At 41.5% G+C, this 20,834-nt stretch overlaps 1 protein-coding gene across 2 annotated transcripts in view; it reads right to left on the reverse strand.

Annotated features, from left to right (window-relative positions):
• msraa (methionine sulfoxide reductase Aa) overlaps nucleotides 1-20,834 on the reverse strand; it is a 57,347-nt gene that overhangs the window by 5,923 nt on the left and 30,590 nt on the right. For both annotated transcript variants that reach the window (XM_086264946.1, XM_086264945.1), the window contains exons 4-5: nucleotides 16,553-16,657; nucleotides 11,001-11,107 (exon numbers count right to left, since the gene is read on the reverse strand). In XM_086264946.1, the coding sequence (XP_086121072.1) occupies nucleotides 11,001-11,107; nucleotides 16,553-16,657 (212 nt within the window). The remainder of the gene's footprint in view (nucleotides 1-11,000; nucleotides 11,108-16,552; nucleotides 16,658-20,834) is intronic.

Genomic DNA, 20,834 nt, shown 5'->3' on the forward strand with positions numbered 1-20,834 from the left:
TCTTGGAATTGTTATTTTACTTACCGAGTGTGAGATTGTATCTCGGCGCCTACAGTAGAATTACAAACACCAAGTGGATTAAAAGCTCTGGCAGCTATCAGCCTCTCAAACTATGTTTTGTTTCTAACACTGCTTCTGTTCTCCACAGGAACAATGTGCACATCAATATTCATGAGTGACTTGCATTGACCATTGGTTGTGGGAGTGTAGTGGGCGGACTATGTGTGAACATTTTGAAGTTGATTGTGATCTGTAAAGGGAGCTGTGTGCTCACAGTTCCATAAATTCGATTTTTTTTTAGGTTCTGACATTTTTTTCAGGAATTCTTACCATGACTTGGCCGTGAGACATGACTGACTGCTGACCGATCACAGTCTGACGTCTTTCGTGACCTTTGTTAAGTGATTGGGAAAGTGTTGCCAGGACAAATGATTCTGTATATGAATATGCAGAATCTGTAGGCAAGAGGCAAATGTTTTGTTCCAGAAGCTTTAAGGGTTGTGTTTGTAGTGGAAGTACTATTGACCAGTTGCCTTTGAGCAGGCTTTGGTCGACTGCTGGCAATCTGTGTTTAGAGAACAAGACAGATGGCATTTTCCAAGATGCATCTGACAACTATTGGCTATCGAATGACAATGATTTAGCTTTTAATTATTTATCTGCATTTGTAAACAATGACCAGTGGGTGGAAATGGAAATCTTGGCCCAGATATCTGCTGGCTACACCGGAAACTCTGAAAAATTGGCTTCAGCCGAGGGTGACCAGGTGTCCCACTTTATATACAGCATTTTTATTCTTTATCCAACTGCCGAAGGTAAACAAACGCCTCATTAGAAATGTGTGGCTCAAAAAGAGAAGTGTTGATATATGTGGGGATGATGAATGCATCCCTGCTGAAACCCAAACAGAACAGCACAACAAATAACAGATAACAACGTTAACAGTTACTGTGATAGAAAAAGGGATGAACAAATGTAAAAGGACAACACGACCACGTTTCCCCTGAAGTTTCATTCATTCTTGAACACATTAGGAAATTTGCAATCAGATAACTGTTGAATGGAATTGATGCAAAATACTTTTAAGTGTCAAGTTTTAGTAATCCTCCCACATTTTACCATACAAATATACTCTTTGACAATATCTCAGCCAGCAGCACGGCCCCCCAGAGTGGGCAAGATAAACTACATGAAACAGGAGGAAAACACGGTGGGTGACAGACGGAGCATGATGCCGGCTACTTTCCAGACTTAGTTAAATGGTAACTAAGTCTGGAAAGTTCATTTTTAAGGTGCTTTTCAAAGACATGTAGTCACAAAGCACTGTGCAACAAAACAAACAAACGTCATTAAAGAACCACAAAGAGAAACAAGACAATGAAAACCACCCTGGGGTCCAGTTGGTTCATGTCCTTGCTTTTTGTTGATGTTGTTATATTAATGTTATATATTATTAATTTTGATTTTTGTACTGACACTGTGATACACTACACACTGCAAAACAATTAGCGTTCACATTTAACTCACATGGTAACAATGGTGCTTATGGCTCTTTTTCTGAGCTGGTGTAAGAGCTGTCACTCATACTCTGCTATGGAGACCAGTTGAAAAAGAGAGTCGCTGTTTGTTGTGCGAAAGCGCCGATCAACTATGGGGTTACAAGACAATCCTCCCGTGTGATCTCTGTGGTGAATCTGAACTGTTTGCGATGCAATCTTATCAATAAGTGTGTATATATTTATGTATGCATATATTTATGTGAAATCTTTTTGTAACCATGGTAACATGGTAACCATGAGTTTCAGCACGTCACAACCAGACAGTCAAAAACAGTCAAAGCTGGAGTCTGCTGTGTCTGAATTCTGCACTCAAACTGCTTTACATCATCTCCCTGGTATTATTATAACCTGTGGTTTATGTGGGGTCAAATAATACTAATAGAGCTCACAATGAATCATTTCTGTATGAGTTATTTGCAAAACCAAATACATTAGGGGCTTTAAAGTGCAACGAAACCTGAAGCCAATAACCAGATTTTCATTTCTCCACATCAGGTCTTAATGATGCTCGATGACAAACTGTCTAATCAGTGCTACCTGTAAGGCTGTGTGGCTTCCTGTTTACCTCTTGTTTACCGCCTGCTTTGTTAAAATTAAAAATGTTTCCACACATGCACTGCAACCCTGAACTACGCAAGACATTTTCTGAAGGCGCTGTATGTCAACCTGAATCATTTTAGAATCACATTGACACACTTATGTGTGTAATATCACATTACCATGAGCAGAGTAGGAATGTAGTCAGCTGAAATAGTGAGAATTATGGGGGGGGAATGACTTGATCTTTAAGTAAATATAAAATGATAAGATAAGACAAATCTTTATTAACATAGTAGCTTTTTGAAATTTGTACAATTTCCAGCACAGTCAATCATCAAACTATCAGAGTGAACATTGACAGATTTATATGTTTATATAATTTTGTGATAACAGACCTTATCAGCCACTGAAGAATGTATGTTAAAAACATCTTCTGGAATTGTCCATCATGTTTTCAACAAATGAAGCAACAGACAGTTGCATTTTTAGACTTTTTACAGGTTTTGATTACAGTAAAACACCTTACAGTGAATATTAAGGATGCACGGCACCATGAGCTACTTTACAACTTCTGCCAGTTTCAGATGACGAATGACGAAATGAGCATCTGTGGAGAATTTCGAGCAGCCGCTAACTCTGATAGAAGTCACCATCAACCACCACAACCAGCTGTTTCTTATGCGAGCTCGGAAGTTTCTGTTGTGGTTTAACTACACTTCGAACATCTGTTTTCGTTTTCATTCGGAAATGGGTGCTATTGAGGGAATTGTAAATATCATAACTGATCAATCAGCATGCATTAGGCAGAATGCTGGTGTTTTATACGCAAAGCTGGCTTCACTGTAAGAAAAACTAAATGGGCATGAGGTTGTTTTATTTCAAATCAGAAACACTTATATTGTAATTATGAAAACTCAAATAAAATATGGGCTATTTTCTGTAGAAACATGTAAATAATTACTTTAGCCATTTAGCTCCATTTACTCCTACTCATTGAGCACGGGCTCTATAGCTCTATAGCACCCCCTGCTGAACCCCAAATGGGATTAATGGAAGTGTAATGGCTCTCCTAGAATGGCTCTGGTTAGACAAAGCAATCACCATCAGATGAGGATGAGGTCAACATGTCCTGCTTCCTGCACACTTCACGTAAACCATGGACGATATCCTTTTTGTGCTCCATGAGAGGAAGATAAACCTCATAAAGACCTAAATCTCCTTCTAAGTAACCTTCTATCATGACTCATTGTGATATGTTCTTTTCATGATCTGCTGGTTGAATTTTTTTAAAGTCGCTTTTCAAGCCAACTGTGATTATTTAACACGCACACACACAAAAAGGCAAGCTTTCATCTGAGATAATAAACACTGGTTACTGGACAAAAATATGCATGCTAACAATAACTCGAGGAGGAAACCTGTAATACCCAAAATGGCTGCATTCTCCATTATGCTGCTGTAGTGGCATCTTTAACTGTGTTTCATTGCATTTGTTTGTGCTGGTCCTGCTGCTGTTAGCAGCCTGCTATAAATGCATAATTCACATCCATTAATTTGCATGTCAGAGAAGTAGATTGCTCATTTGGAATGCAAATACCTTGACTGCTCTGGTAAAGCAGGAAAACGTGAACAACACTGATAAGCACCCATGAAACAGAGAGAGGAATGAAAAAAGGTGAAGCTGGCATGTTAAAAGAACTAGAAAGGGATTTCATAGACAAAGAAGAAATGGAAAGAAAAGGAAATAGGAAAGGGGAAAACAGCTATTTTGTGTTCAGAAGTGGATATATGAATGTTCATGAAAAGAAAATGTAGCCAGAGAGGTGCATCAAGAGAGAAAGAGGTGCCAGAACAATGAGTACAAACTGCTTTAGCACCCATGCTTGCACCCACAGTCCGAGCACACATTATTACATAAAGCGAGCATGCAAGTGTGCGCGGGTACACACACACACACACACACACCACTTCCACCTGCCATTTTAGACGCAGTGCACACCCTAATGATGGGTAGGAGGCAAGAAAAGAAAGGGGAGGCTCCTTTCATGCTTTCAACCACCAGCCGCCTGCAAGGTAATTTACTGCAGTGCTGTTGTACCTTACACACACATATATACACACCAAATTCCCCAATCACTCTCTGTGTGAACAATACAATCAAGCCAGGCGGCGAAGCGAAAGTAGTCAATACCCTGACACCAAATTAACCAGATTCTTTCTTCTCTTTTAACCCTCTCATCTCTCTTTATCACCAGTCCTGGCCTAAACTTTATCTCCGCATTGCTCTCCCCTCTACATTTTTTATACTTGCACATGTAGAATAAGGCAATAAACATTCAGTTTGTGTCTGAAAGACACGTCCTGGGAAATTCCTCAGTGCTGTGATGCAGTTTGCATTCTCGCTTTGTTTGAAAGAAGAGAGAAAAAGTAGGCGGTTGGCGTGAGCATCCACAGCCACTGTGGATGCAGAGACAAAGACTTTAACAAGATTTTTTTTTTTTTGGTGGGGGGGGCATAAATTCATAAATATTTTAAAGACAGCACTGTACCATTGCGTGCCAATTTAATGCACAGAGGTAAACACTGGAATACGATGCATCTACTATCTCAAAATGAGGAGGGGGGAAAAAGACACTAAATAATTCAAATTTAGCCTGATTTTTGGCAGGGGAATGCTTAAACTTAAAACTGTTGCAGCTTTATGTAAAACATTACATATGGAGGACTGCAGACCCAATACCTAACCTTCAGTGTATGTATACGTGTGTGTGCGTTATTTTGCAACTAAAGGGATTTTCGTGGAGGACAGATTTAAGACCCAGATGGTTTGGCATGGAGTCTGTTTGCTATAGGCCAACTGCTTGCACACACACACACACACGCACGCACACACAGATGGGAGAGGTGGGGTGGCCAATCTGGTGAGAAAAAAAATGAGAGAGGAAACAAAACCTAAAAGAGATTTTTATAGAGGAATCTATCCATCCATCAAATGTCTCTGTAATTACTTGACAATGTAAATGGAGGGAGGAAGTAGAAAATAATATAAAAATGCTATTAATAAGACATATTATTAAAACAGGGCTTTTTGAGAGCCTAAGAAATACTTCACATAATGAAATAAAATACAGGAAACAATAACCTGAAACATATATTACAGGGCAGGTGAAGTTTAAGTTTAATATCAACATTGAGTATAGTCTTGGATGTGTAAGGAGTTCTGAAGGAATTGGGGAAAGCCATGATGAAAAGTCACAACAGGTCTTGTGCTTAGTGCTGCAGCAGAGAGAAATTTCCCACCCAGCAAAAGCGTGTCTATAAAGGACAACTTTGTTAACATCTGGTTCAAACTAAAGGGTGAAAAAACATAGTCTCCCAATGACACAGATGAAATATCTGCCTCCTCAACACTTCTGCAAAATCATGTGACAGCCAGCACGACCTAACGCACATTCTTGTTGCTGTGAAGTAACAGTGCTAACCACTGCACCACCATGCCACCTCAGCATCTGAGAACAAGAGCTTTTCAGTGTCACAGAGGCTCAAACAGGTAAGTTCACCATGCAAGACACAGAAACGTAATCCTATGAGAAACATAATTTATATCTATATATATGTAAATGGTGAAACCAAATGTTTTCTTAAAAATATATTCCTGGCTGGGATGTTGTGTGGCTGTCTGATTTTAACCATTTCACAGTCAAATAAAATGTCAATCCAAATGGTTAATTTTTTAAATCCAAAGATGTCTAAAACACATTTACATTTTTGGAAGAAGTGGGTGCTGAGAAAAAGGTCACACAGCAACAGATAAGAAAGAGCTTCTGGACATAAGTGGAGTGTGTAACACATTAATGCCGTGGCAGACGGCTACATTTTGATATATCTGTGTATTAGTGGAAGTGTTGGCATCGAGGTTTTTGTTTCCCGCCTTGCCAGGTGGGGGTTGTATTTATTCACACACAAGTTTGCAAACCTATGTTTGAGCATTCGAAACAAAGAAGTTAGCTTGGGAATAAAACAAGGAGACCTCACCATAGTTTTATCTCTTTTAACAAGGACATGCCCATTGTATTAGATCTGCAAGGAAAAATGCATCATATACATATTATCTTGAATGCAATTGTGTAATATCGAAGAGGGAGTCACATTAAACCACAGCCAACTGCATTTTCCCACTGGTTCTGCATCCCTCTGGAATCCATGAAATATTAGGATCTAAAACTTGTGTTTATAACATCTGGCATACAACAAATCTTACATGTGTGAAATATCCATAAGCTGCTCTAGTGATTCTGTTTGACTCGAGTGAATATTTGCAATAATGTGCTAAAAGCCTGCAGGCAAACAAGTCACCATCTACCTGTTTGTCACTCACCTACAATGTCTGTCCATTGTTAAAAATGGTGACTCAATTTCCACAAAATAAATAAATAAAAAGTGGGCTGGCTGGGTCTTCAGCCCATAATAAGATTTTTTTTTCTCTAGTGGAAAACCACTTGACAAAAACTTCATTTCATTTTGTTATGTGCCTCCAGCCTCACTCCAGCAAATGTTTTGATGAAAGTTGAACCATTTTCCACTCATATCTGGATCAATTTGCATCCTGCCCAGTAAAATCCTCATTTAACTGAATCTTTGCAACGACTCTGTTATCTTATTCAACACACACTGACTGTACAGAATGGTAAGGAAATACATAGTGATCACATTTTGATTTATTATTCAAATGGACACAAAAATGTTTTTATTGCACCGTCGTGTAAAAACAACACTAATTTCTGCTTTTGAAAAACTATACAGCCGGTAAGTTCACTATGTTCCTGAAGCCTTTGTTACTCACCATGTTTATTGTATACATAACTTTGGTGACTGGTTAGTGATTTCAATGTGTCCTTGGTTAACCTCGCTGGCCATAAAGCCAAAGCATTTCCAAACAACTGATGACGATCTGCTTTGAGGGACAAACTCGCCGCCTCTTGTCGTTCCAGACATTTGAGTTTTGTTGTATATCTGTTGTTTGATGTCGTGTTCCTGATTGCGGAAACTTTATGCTGCAGGATGCAGGGAACCACTGTGGTTAACACGTTAGATCTGCAGTCTATTGGCAGAGCATGCATTTTGAATATTACTCGATCGTGTTCACTTAATTGTGGAAAGCCAAAGTCTTGATCAAGATTCAAATTCAATTAATCGTACGGCCCAAGTGTGCCTGTCTCTTGCAGCCCTGTCTCGTCTTGTCCAGCTGCATTTTATCAGCCTGCTACACAAAAATCTAAATCAGTTATTAATTTATATGCAATTATTTTTTCTTTCTTATAGATCCCGTGTTTTTCAGCTAAGTGTCTGAAGATATGTGACAGCAATACTGTCAATTCTGCCCTTTTATCAGCCCTTACAGACATTAAATAGGTTTACTTTACAGTGGGGCAAAAAAGTATTTAGTCAGCCACCGATTGTGCAAGTTCCCCCACCTAAAATGATGACAGAGGTCAGTAATTTGCACCAGAGGTACACTTCAACTGTGAGAGACAGAATGTGAAAAGAAAATCCATGAATCCACATGGTAGGATTTGTAAAGAATTTATTTGTAAATCAGGGTGGAAAATAAGTATTTGGTCAATGACAAAAATACAACTAAATACTTTGTAACATAACCTTTGTTGGCAATAACAGAGGTCAAACGTTTACTATAGGTCTTTACCAGGTTTGCACACACAGTAGCTGGTATTTTGGCCCATTCCTCCATGCAGATCTTCTCGAGAGCAGTGATGTTTTGGGGCTGTCGCCGAGCAACACGGACTTTCAACTCCCGCCACAGATTTTCTATGGGGTTGAGGTCTGGAGACTGGCTAGGCCACTCCAGGACTTTCAAATGCTTCTTACGGAGCCACTCCTTTGTTGCCCGGGCGGTGTGTTTTGGATCATTGTCATGTTGGAAGACCCAGCCTCGTTTCATCTTCAAAGTTCTCACTGATGGAAGGAGGTTTTGGCTCAAAATCTCACGATACATGACCCCATTCATTCTGTCCTTAACACGGATCAGTCGTCCTGTCCCCTTGGCAGAAAAACAGCCCCATAGCATGATGTTTCCACCCCCATGCTTCACAGTAGGTATGGTGTTCTTGGGATGCAACTCAGTATTCGTTTTCCTCCAAACACGACGAGTTGAGTTTATACCAAAAAGTTCTACTTTGGTTTCATCTGACCACATGACATTCTCCCAATCCTCTGCTGTATCATCCATGTGCTCTCTGGCAAACTTCAGACGGGCCTGGACATGCACTGGCTTCAGCAGCGGAACACGTCTGGCACTGCGGGATTTGATTCCCTGCCGTTGTAGTGTGTTACTGATGGTGACCTTTGTTACTTTGGTCCCAGCTCTCTGCAGGTCATTCACCAGGTCCCCCCGTGTGGTTCTGGGATCTTTGCTCACCGTTCTCATGATCATTTTGACCCCACGGGATGAGATCTTGCGTGGAGCCCCAGATCGAGGGAGATTATCAGTGGTCTTGTATGTCTTCCATTTTCTGATGATTGCTCCCACAGTTGATTTTTTCACACCAAGCTGCTTGCCTATTGTAGATTCACTCTTCCCAGTCTGGTGCAGGTCTACAATACTTTTCCTGGTGTCCTTCGAAAGCTCTTTGGTCTTGGCCATGGCGGAGTTTGGAGTCTGACTGTTTGAGGCTGTGGACAGGTGTCTTTTATAAAGATGATGAGTTCAAACAGGTGCCATTCATACAGGTAACGAGTGGGGGACAGAAAAGCTTCTTACAGAAGACGTTACAGGTCTGTGAGAGCCAGAGATTTTCCTTGTTTGAGGTGACCAAATACTTATTTTCCACCCTAATTTACGAATAAATTCTTTACAAATCCTACCATGTGAATTCATGGATTTTGTTTTTCACATTCTGTCTCTCACAGTTGAAGTGTACCTCTGGTGCAAATTACTGACCTCTGTCATCATTTTAAGTGGGGGAACTTGCACAATCGGTGGCTGACTAAATACTTTTTTGCCCCACTGTACTTTGTTATGACCTCGAATTCCAGCGTTCACCTAATGGGACTCAACTCCTAACATTTAAACTCAGCGCTCTGTGAAACAAAACATTAATTTAAAAGAAAAAAAATTCTATCAGTTGACAACCTCTTACATTTGTTTTCAGCTCAGCAAGCTTCAACTATTACTCCAGTTAATGCTAAATGTCCAGTAAATATAACACAAGATACATTTTATGATTATCTTCAACTCAAGATGCTTTTGGGGAAAAGCTGCCTAAGAAAACTGGTACAAACACAATTTCTGACATGAAACAATAAAGACAATCACATTGGCCTTCTCTGTGTATGGACGAAGCTTAACTTCGGGACAATTTAGTATCATTACATGTCCATTAGTTGATGTTTTTCAGTTGTTATGGTAAGAGTAGGGTTCATCCCCCACCTCTCACCATGTTCCCAATCCACTCTGATGTCTTAGGCTCTCTACTGGGTTGTTGTTAATTAATGCTCCCACATTATTACTTCCCCCTTCTGCTGGACGAGCTGTTTTTGATATTCATGTTACACGCACAAAGCCACAGCATAACCAGAACCATTATGAAACCCCAACGACTGCACTCCATTCAGCCCATTCAAGTGCTTGATTCTGAGACAAATTCTGCTGAGAGAAAAAAAAAAAGGTTTCCGAAAGAAAAGGAAGGGCAAACAGGGTGAAAAAAGGCCTTTAATGAAGACCAGACTACACTAGAATAGAATAGAGTAGAATAAAGTAACCTCTTCTTCGTCAGTTTCCATGGCAACAAGCCCTTTGGTGGGATGGTGGTGGAGAAGCCTCAGCAGGAGCGTTTGAGAGAGGCAGCGTGTGAACATCTTCTGTGTGTGCAGACTTTAAAAGCATATGGAAATATATGGAGAATGCTGCATGTACACACCGACAGGTCCATTATGTTTCAGTATTCACACACTGTAGTCAAAAGTCTCTGATACAGACGGCAAGAAAGAGGGCTGAGAAGCAGAGGGGGATGCTGGTAAATGGAAGTTAGTAACAAGGAGGAAGAAAAAAGAATCCAAATGGAGGATGAGGAGACAAAGGGTGCGCTTACATGGATGCAGGGCTTTACTGGCTTTACATCATATGCTGGAGGGTTTCTTTTAATGAATGCATAAAAAATTGAAATGTTTCTGTTTCTTCATATCTGTGCAGGAATACGAATACAAATGGTTAATCTGACTAGTTTGTGTTGATCTCAGCCACAATCCCGGCAGATTAGCTCATTTCAGTGCAAGCACACAGCAGCTGACAACTCATGGCTGATGAGACGCTTCTACACATCCAGTTATCAAATCTCACATATACCATGTTGCTTAAGCTGTTACTATAGTTATTATGCATCTGCAATCCTCTTTGCAACCCACTTCAACAAACATTCTGACATAATCAGTGTTATATATAGCCATTGATCTGCCATTGATCTGCTCTGTCTGCCTTTGGCTTTCCATGGAAGCACATGGAAGGAGAACAAGCTAACAGAGACTTGAGACTTGAGCATTGTGGGCATGAGAAGTAGAGTAGTTTTTATATAGACAACCAGAGGAGTCACCACCTGCTGACCATAAGACCATTTAAGACTTTTACTTTTAGTTCCAGATATGCTTGAAATAAAGTCTGTTGTTTCACTTTACATATTGGGAAACGGGCCTCTAGTCACTATCTATCCCATATTTATGGGATGTCTCTCCGTGCAGCCTTTTTCATCATTTAGCATATTTGGGTTTTTTTCAAATCCAGAATAAAGGCTTCTGAAATCAGCATATGATGTTTAAAGGCAAAGAGACAAAAACAAGGCATTTAAAATCACCCAGTCATAAAAACAAATGACAGATATATTCGTGTACCTTCTGGTATTGCTCTTTGGAGGCCAGAGCTTCCTCAAGCTGCTGCTTTGTGTAGGTGTAGATGGCAGAGCGGTATGTCGTCCCCATATCGTTCCCCTGACGCATCCCTGCACAAAAACAGACACGCAAAAAAAAACAGACCAAAAAAATAAATACAAAAATCAAGATTTGACGATTTCAGCTGACGCGAGGTGCCGTTGTCCTCAGTTCTTGGCAGAGGGAACGTCACATCATCTGAAAACAACAGCTGACAACATTTCCAAAAATATGACTTGTCTGTCTTGGTGGAACTGAATGCTGTTTTTGACTGATTTGATCATCTCGCCGTGCATCCTTTCATCATTTAACTGTCATCTTGTCAGCCTGTCGACAACCGCGTCTGGTTAACTCAAAGGTTTCTAATGATGGCAATGTGTGTGGGTCAATCTGTGACGCACACGCAGGTGCAGACATTTATGTTCCAATGTGACTGAAGATATTTCATCCACCTACTGACAGCAAATATCATCAGCTTTACCTGCACCTGCGCTGCTGACATTGGCATGCATAACAAATCTAAATCAGTACATTAAATGTGTTTATCGGGAAGTTTTATGTGAAGGGATTGCCTAAACATGTTATGCCTCTCATTCAAAGCAGCAGCAGACAAAAAATGACATGTTTCAAACTAATTCAAACTAATGCTGGAGCAGCTTTTTCAGGACCCTGTGGCTCTGAAGGGTCTCGTTTATTTAGACGTGACTCACAGTTGCAGCCAGTACAAAGATAACAGATGCATTCAAAAACATATTATAGAAATTATAGAGTTACAGAAATATAAAGGAACAAGCCTGTATACATGGAAATGTGACTCCTAAAGTGCATTTACATGAGTTATTTTAACATTTAGACCCTTCTGCCAAAACGACAGGATAAAGTTAATAGTAAATAATTAAATGTGATGATCATAACAAAAAAAACAAGAGGGATGTTAGATTATCAAGGAGACTGCTGTGTCTCTATAAACAGCAACACTGAGGACCACATAAAGCAAGCATGGAAAAACACCAGCTGCAGCAGCTCCCATTTTTCTCTCAATAAGATGAGGATCATTACAGAAATATGACCTTTTACACGCTTCATTACTTTTCAGTATGCTGACATATTATAATATCTTTTTGTTGTAATGTATGTTAGATAAAATAACATTTATCCTATATGTGAATGAATGAAAACCTGTTTCTGAAAACTGTAATTTTTTTTGATACTGTGGGAAGAATTTACACTATTTTGTGGTGGGGTGATAAAAAGAGAGGACAAAAGCACTCAGCTTGCTACACATTATATCTAAAGGAGTTGCAGGGCCATGGAATTAGGGATGGGTATCGAAACCCGGTTCTTGTTGAGAACCGGTTCCCACTGTTTCAATTCCTTGGAATTGTTTGCCATTTTTGCAAACGATTCCCTTATCGATTCCAGTCGCCCCAAATGATGTCACCACGTTGCGGAGCGTCATTTACCTGTCAGGAAACACGGCGCCTAAGCGGCTCAAACGCTCAAAAGTTTGGTTATACTTTACGAGAACGGATGACAACAGGGCGACTTGCAATACTTGCAAAGTAGAGATTTCCTTTAAGGGAGGAAACACTACGAATATGCAAAAACATTTGCTCACAAAACACACGATAACCTTAAATGAATGTCGTGTTTTTAATTCCGCTCTGGACTCGTGAATCTCAACCCAGCAGCAGCGGTAACGTCTGCACGTCCTCTCCCGTTAATGCGGCAGGTAAATAACCAACTAACAGTGCATATTATGTTAGCGCGATCTGCCTTATTACAAAACCTGCCATTACTGTGCATTTAGATAACCATGATGAGAGAGACAGAGAGAGTCTGGCTGGCTCAGATGCTGGCAGTTCTCGCTGCAGTCTACCGTAGCGTCTCCTTTCAGGCCAGGATAGACGAATGTCACCGAGCAGTGACTAAGTTTGTGGTAAAAGGCTTGCACCCATTTGCCACAGCAGATGCCCCCGATTTCACTTTGGTAAGTGAATGTGTTTAATTGTAGGCAGGGACATTACTGGATATTCTTGTGTAATTGCTACAGAATAATTTATGTTATACTTTGTTATTGCTACAGAAGAATATTTATTTTATTATTTTACATTTACAATTTTTTTTCCTGGGGACTCTGTGTTACCCCATTGAAGAGCCGTGGGCTGTGGATCTCTTAAGATCTCACTGCTGGGTTTGTAAGGCCATGTTACTCCTAAATTTCTATCTTGTTCAAAGAGAAGATATAAAACACAGTTCTAAGCTAATCGGCCTTAGTGTTCTCCTTTTTAAAAAAGAATCGATAAGAGAATCGATAAAGAATCGAATCGTTAAACAGAATCGGAATCGTGAAAATCTTATCAATACCCATCCCTACATGGAATACATGCCACGAAACTCGTGGTGCACGATTTTCTGCTGATGTTGTAACAACCGTAATTACAACATAGCACCACTAGGGAACTTCCCTTTATTATAGTAGGAGGGGAGACCCCTAGAGTTGTGCATGGCCCGTAGCATTACCGACAGCCAATCACATTCATCTCTTCACTGTTGTTGTAATGGACTAACCGACTCCAGGACCTGTATGACCGTAGAGTCGACAGCTATGGATTAGTGGTCTGCCTACCTGACTAGCCACTAAGTTATCTGGTTAACTTCCAGACTGCACACCCGCTAGACCTGCTAGCTGCTCCTCCCTCCCCAGATTTCCATTACAATGTTAACGCCAGAGTTAGCGGAGTTACCGCAGTCAGCAAAGCATTGTCGACTTTTACACACTATGAACCTTAGCACTCGATGACCTAGACGCTTTCATTTTCAGTTGATAGTGGAATATCTAGGAGGGAAGAAATATCCTGAACTGGCTTGGTGCAGCTGTGGCATCCTATTACAGTACCACACACAACCCAATATTCCACAAATGTTTGTAAGGGCAGACTACACGGTTAGGCTCTTGATTTTATACACGTGTGGAAATGGGACCAAAAACAGCTGAATTCAAAGATTAAGATGTGTGCCCTGATTCTTTTGTTCGGTAGTGCAGGGTGATGTCATTTGTTGCAGAACTGAAGTGGTTCTATTGATTTGCTTTGCTTGCACTGAAAAGTCAAGAAAAGTTCAAGCATCAGCCAATCACTTTCTTTCTCTTAGCCAAGTCAGTGTCACGGGTGGGGGGTTGGGATCTATCCCAGCTGCCACAGGGCAAGCAGTGGGATACACCCTGGACAGGTTGCCAGTCTGTCTCCGGGCTAACACACAAAATCACCAATTAATCTAACTCTACAAACTATATTTCTCGGGACTGTGAGGAAGATAGAGTACCCAGGGAATTCACAGAGAGAACATGCAAACCGGCCCAATGCTGGATTCGAAACCAGGCCCTTCTTGCAGTGAGGCAACAGTGCTAACCACTGCACTACCAAAAAGGTAACCAGAACCAGAAATAGCTGCTTCTGCAGTTCACCATCAGAAAGAAGGAGAAGCCAATCACTGAAGTGAGTAATCATACTTTACTACATGAAAAGATTAGCACGTGGCAGTGAGCCTGTGTCATGTAATTTGCTCATGTAAGCTTAGTTAGGTTTCATTGTGAGTGATTGGTTGCTGTCTCTATAGTGAAAACCAAGTCCCAAGTTCGGTTAAATGGGAAGGGCATCTGGTGTAAAATCTTTGTCAAATTAAACATGTGGATGATCTTTAATTGGAAACAGACATTTTGAAGATGACACTGACACTGGAGATGAGGAGAAAGACTTTATGAAATAAACTAGCACCGTAATTGTCAGGCTATAAGCCGCTACTTTTTGCACAAGCTTTGAACCCTGCAGCTTTTAGTCAGGTGCGGCTTTTCTATGGATTGTCCATAATTTTTGTGATATCGTAAGACGATTTGTTTTGTTTGTTCCGCTGTTGTACGGCACTACGTTGCCTGGCGGAAGGGCATGTGATCAGACACACAGTATCGGGGTTAAAGAGTGGTATGTTGGTCACGTGTCCATCCGCCAGGCAACATAGTGTCGTACAAGTAGTGCGAAAAACAAACTTCAAAGTAGCGCTACACGTTCAGCGGGAGTCGTGGATGACGAGCGGCGATAAACTTGCGAAAAGCAAGTTGTGCTCAACTCCACCGGTGGAATCTGACAGCGTGGAAAAGTGTGAAAACATCCATGATCACCAACGGATTTCGAAGGGCTGGACTGCTGCATGATGGAGAGGAGGACACCGCCACGGCCCTTCTGAGGGTGTTCGACTCCGACACTGACAACGACGATTTCTTTGGTTTTGTAAGTGACAACGAAGGAATGAAGCTGAGAGTGGATGACGAAGCCACCCTGAGCCTGTTCGTATCCGACACTGGAGAAGAGGACTTTGGTGGTTTTAGTGGTGAATGACTGACTTTTCTTCTTGTTAAAGCCGTGTCGCTGCACCTGAGCCTAAAAGGTAGTCCGAATCTATTTTTCTGGTGTGCTGTAGGTTATTGTTATGTACTACATTTGTTACTCATTTATGAAGCACAGTACATGTTTCGTACTTGTAATTACTGCTACTTGTACATATACCTAAAAAGTTATGCAAATATGTACCCATAACTTGTTTTTCAAAATATTAATAAAAGTGATGTCTCCAAACAGCCATCTCTTTCCTGACAATTCCCTTTGTGCATATTCTCTTACATATGATAAGTCAACACTGAAACACCTGCGGCTTTTAGTCAGGTGCGGCTAATGTATGTACAAAACAGATTTTGAGCAGGGGATTCGATACCCATCCCCTGATTTTAGCTTGTGCGGCTAATATTCGGGTGCGCTTTGTAGTCCAGGAAATACGGTATTCCTACTTTACACTTACTCGGAGATGAATGTAAAGTAGGTTAAACCAGCTAAATGCAAAAGGGTGGATAATTTCTGGTAATGCAAATGTACTCTGTTACATTTCTCAGGAGGTAGCTGAAAATGTAATATATTATTTATACTAGAAGTAATGTAATGCAATGTAACAAGTTAAAAAATAACATTAAAACTAAGCTTTAAGAAGTTGGCAAATAGCAGCTAACAGTTGAGCCAGCCTGAAAAAACTGAGTCTGTAATTTTGAAACAATGAGCCTAAAACATGCTTTTGTTTCAAAAGGCTTTATTAGCTGTTTTTTTTCTGTTGCCATCTTTAAACCAAACACTTTTCTTTCTTTTTTTCTCATCAGTTTTATCCTCATAATAGTTCCCTAATGGTATTCTAAGATACATACGATGATAGATGATGCTTCCTGTTCTCACTCAGTTTAATAAAATCTTGAATGTATTACAAACTGATATTACTGTTAGTGCGGGTTAATAGAATTTCCTGGTGAAAATCAGAAGAAAATGAAGCATAATGGGGAAAAGGTAAGAAGAAAAATTACACTTTTCAGTATTCACTGCATTAGCCACTTTTTCATTCTGTTTATCAGTTTTTAAAAAAAAAAACCTCAGTGTTTTCCTTTGGGGCCAAAGTAATGAGTTTGTTGGTGAATGATGTACCTTGAGTTGGGTTGTGGCTTTCCCAGAAGACTTTGAGGAGACTGGCAAAGCTGATCTGCTCTGGTTGGAAGACAACTCTGACCACCTCAGCGTGGCCTGTCCTGCCTGCAAAATACAACATTTGTGAGCAGATGAATGATACGGAAAGGTACAGCGTGTTCAACTGATGAATCATTCCCCCTAATTCACTGCTTATGAAAAAACATTTAGATTTTTTTTCCTTTCACATTTTCCACAGCTCCATTAAGAGCTTTTTTTGGTTTGGACCTGGGTTGTTTCATTGCATTGCTCAATGTGAATGGAGGTTAAGATGGCCCCAGTTTGGAACTGAAGCAATGTGATGCTATGGACAAGATCACCCGCAAAATTGTTTTTAGCTTTTATGTAACACATTAAATATTTTCACCATATTGACTTTCCACTAGAAAGCCCTTTCTAATGAGGGACTTGGGAGTCACTGGTCTACATCGATTTGTCGTGCATTACTGAACAAATCCAGCTACTGATGAAAATACAGTGAAAAGCTTCAGAATAACAAGTGGACTGCAGTTGATCCAATTTTATTTTAACTGCTGGTTTGCAAGCAAGCTATTACCCATAATCCAGAAGTACTAGCTAAATAAGTACTTAAGTCATGATGAGGACCAAGCGAAATAGACCAGTAAAAGGACCTTGAGTTAAGATTATTTTGTTAACTTCAGCCTGACAGCTTATCACTCTTCACTTGCCATTAACAAACCAGCCTTGAAGGTCTTCTTACTGTTTTCCTTTGGATCCTTTGCTTGCATCACATGGTCTTCGTCAGCAGCTGTAAGTGCTTAGCTGTATTTTAGGTACCTCATCCATACTGTCTCTCAATTTGAGCTTAATATTTTAATCTAGACTTCACTGTCATTGACAGAAGAATCTCAACTCAAGGTTCACCTTTTCACTGGTTCTGGAGCTTTTAAAATCAAGAGTTATTGATCCCTCTAGTACAGGGGTGCCCAATCCCAGTCCTCGAGAGCTACCGTCCTGCAGCTTTTAGATGCATCCTTGTTCCCACACACCTGAATCAAATGAATGGCTTGTTATCAGGCCTTTGCCAAACATGATGGCATGCTGAAGAGATCAAACCATTTGATTCAGCTGTGTTGGAGTAGGGATGCATCTAAAAGCTGCAGGATAGTAGCTCTCGAGGACCGGGATTGGGCACCCCTGCTCTAGTAGATGTGAACAAAACAGTCATGACTAAAGGGAAGCTTTTAGAAAACAAGAAAAAGCACACAAGACTTATAACTTACAGTATTCACATAATATATTTTAATATCCAAAGCTAAGGAGTTCTAAGGTAGATATTTGTATATTTTCTGAATGCCTCCAAAATGATCATATTTTACACCTAAAAAAACAGATTTTTTTTTTCTTAAATACTGGTTCAAAGCCGATTTCAACATTCAACCACTACAAACAATCGCTGTTACAGACAGTCAAACAGCAGCTGGTGCTGGTAATGAGCGTGACCCATTACGTGACACCTCATCTTCCCCCGTCTCTTATTCTGCCTCCACTCCTATGTCTCTCTCTGTCTTATTACTTTTTTAATATCAGGAGTTATGGATTCCTACGGAAAGATATTGGCGAACAGAGACAAAGCAGCAGTCGATATTAAATTAATGCTTCACCAGGCCAGTCTCACAGGAATTAATTCATCTTGGACAGCACGAGAAATACAGCAGTGGTTGGAACCACAAAAAATAATGCTGCAGCTGTTAGCTTAATAGACATTCAGCTGCAAAATAATCTGATAATCTATCATTAATTCAGAATCAACCTGCAATGACCTGAAATATTATTTTTCTCTTATTTTTGTTAAACTAAATGAATGAATTTCTTAAGACTCCTTTGCACCTGTATAAACAGCCTTTACTGGTAACTGGTGTTTGATGGCAGTGGAACAATTACATAACATCATTTTATAAATTCCATACATGTAATAAGCAGTTGCATGCTTTTACAGATCAAGCAGACATTAGGCAACATTTGCATTCATTATAATGTTTACTGACAAGTAAGAAGGTTATGTGATTACTTCAGTTTGTTTTTTGAATTACTCCAAAGGTTATGAATGGATTTGCATTAAAATTGTATCGGAGGCGGGGGCCTGGCCCAGCTTTGAAAGATTTCACTTTTGGATTTAATCTGACTCAGGATACTCTGGATTTTTCTTTTCTTTTTTTCCCTTTTCTTTTTTTTTTTTTTTTGGTAAAAACTGATCCAGCTCCATATATTCTTCTGGTTTAGGGCGTCAAAACTCTGGAGTTAAGGCCTAGAAACAGGCCCCAAAACAGGCACAAAGACATGACGAAAGGGGAGGACAGGACTATATAATGAGACACAGGGGGTCACAATCAAGTCAAGCCAGAGTCTTGAGCAGACACAAGACACAAGTGGAAAAAAATCGTTCGAGTTCCAGTGAAGTTACGGGGGGGGGACATGACTGGAGACATGGGGAAAAAATCTGGAAAAATCAAAACAGGAACAAAAACTCAACAATAAACAGGCATTGTGGGAGCAGGACAATACACCGGAACGGAACAAAAAACAGGAACACAAAGATTGTAAAACAAAATGTGCACAAAACACTGGCGCACAGGGAGCAGTTCATCAATAATTCAGGGGACCAACCCGGAGGATGGCAACACGGGAGTCCAAAACAGTTTGGTTCCGGAGGCCGACCGTGCGGACGGCAACGGCGGCGACGTGGAAACAGTTCAGGGGGCCGACCGTGCGGACGGCAACGACGGCAATGACGGCAATGACGTCTAGAGGCCCAGAAAGTGCCCGCGATGCTGAGGTGCTGGACGTACCTTGGACGGCGGTGTAACAACCGCAGGACCAGAAGCAGAGGCCGGACCAGGCGACGCCGAAGCAGAGGCCGGACCAGGCGACGCCGAAACAGCTGCGGATGGTGACACTGCAGGTGACGGCTGAACGGGCCATTCGGACCCTCCAGCAGACATGAGGAAGGGCTGGCCGGGCTCACCAGAACCCCCAGCGGACAAGGTAGATGGCGGCGCGGGAGCCGCAGAGTGCTTGATCTACTCACTCGAGCCTCCAGCAGGAGCAGATGCAGGGCCAGAGGGTGTCGGGACCCCTGACTGAACATTAGGCTGACTAGGTGGGTGAGTGTGTAGCTGACCAGGGAACTGAAGTACTACAAGGGACTGAACTGAAGTCTGAACTGGCACAGGGGACTGAACTGATGGCTGTAGTAACGATTGTGGTGAGAGTGGAGTAGGTGGTGGAGTAGATGACTGCACAGGAAACTGAACTAGAGGTGACTGCACAGGAGACTGAGCTAATGGTTCTGGTGCAAACATAGCTGCTGATGACAGAACCAATGGCTGAGCTACAGGGAGAGGGGACACTGAAGACGGAGTTATGGGTAGCGGGGATAAGGGCTGTGCTGCGGGCAGCAGTGACGATGTGGAGGTGTAACGGGTGGAGGAGTGGCTGAATTGGCTGCGGGCCGGGCGGTTAATGGCTCAGCTACAGAGTGCATTAATGGCAGGGCTATAGGTTGAATGACTGACTGAGTAGCAGCCTGAATGGCTGAGTGTAGTGATGGTTGTGGTGGAAGAGAAGCAAGTGGTAGTGTGGATGATGGCGCTAAGGGCGATTGAGTGGAAGACCGAACGGATGACTGAAGTGATGGTAGAGGTGAAAATGGAGCTTGTGGTGGAGATAACGACTGTGCTAGCGGGGACACAGGAGACGGAGCTAGCGGGGACACAGGAGACGGAGCTAGCGGGGACACAGGAGACGGAGCTGCTAAGTGAGCTTACCACAGTTCTTTGCATTGTTATGGCGGGAGGAGCATGAGGAGAACAGTCTTTTAGATCACCCAAATGGGAAATTTTGGTTTCAAAGGAAACAGTCTTTTTCTTCTCAGCCATAACATAATCAGACCTTGGGCCTTCAGACCCAGTAAACTGTTCAGTATCACTTACACTCACCTAAGGCGTTTGCTCTGGTGAAGTCCTGGGTTCCGTCCGTGGCAATTTTCGCTGCCTGCACTGCTGCTGCTTCCCCCTGGAAATGGGAGTGGAGATAGTGGTGGTTGCCGGTAATGGCAGAGAGGTAGAATCTGACTCCTCCTCTGACCATATTGCTGTGAGAAAAGAGGCAGGTGAGCGGTGGTCAGAGCTGATGGTGAAGAATTCCGCGACAGTGGCGTGGAAACCCCCTTGCGCTTTAATGGCCGCTGCTGCATTGCAGAGAGCTCCATCTGCTGCTGCAG

This window comes from Aulonocara sp. 'chitande type north' Nkhata Bay, linkage group LG15 (genome assembly GCF_057382095.1).
Source record: "Aulonocara sp. 'chitande type north' Nkhata Bay isolate Kocher_YH1m ecotype deep benthic linkage group LG15, A_spYH_male_GT1.1, whole genome shotgun sequence".
NCBI lineage: Eukaryota > Metazoa > Chordata > Actinopteri > Cichliformes > Cichlidae > Aulonocara > Aulonocara sp. 'chitande type north' Nkhata Bay.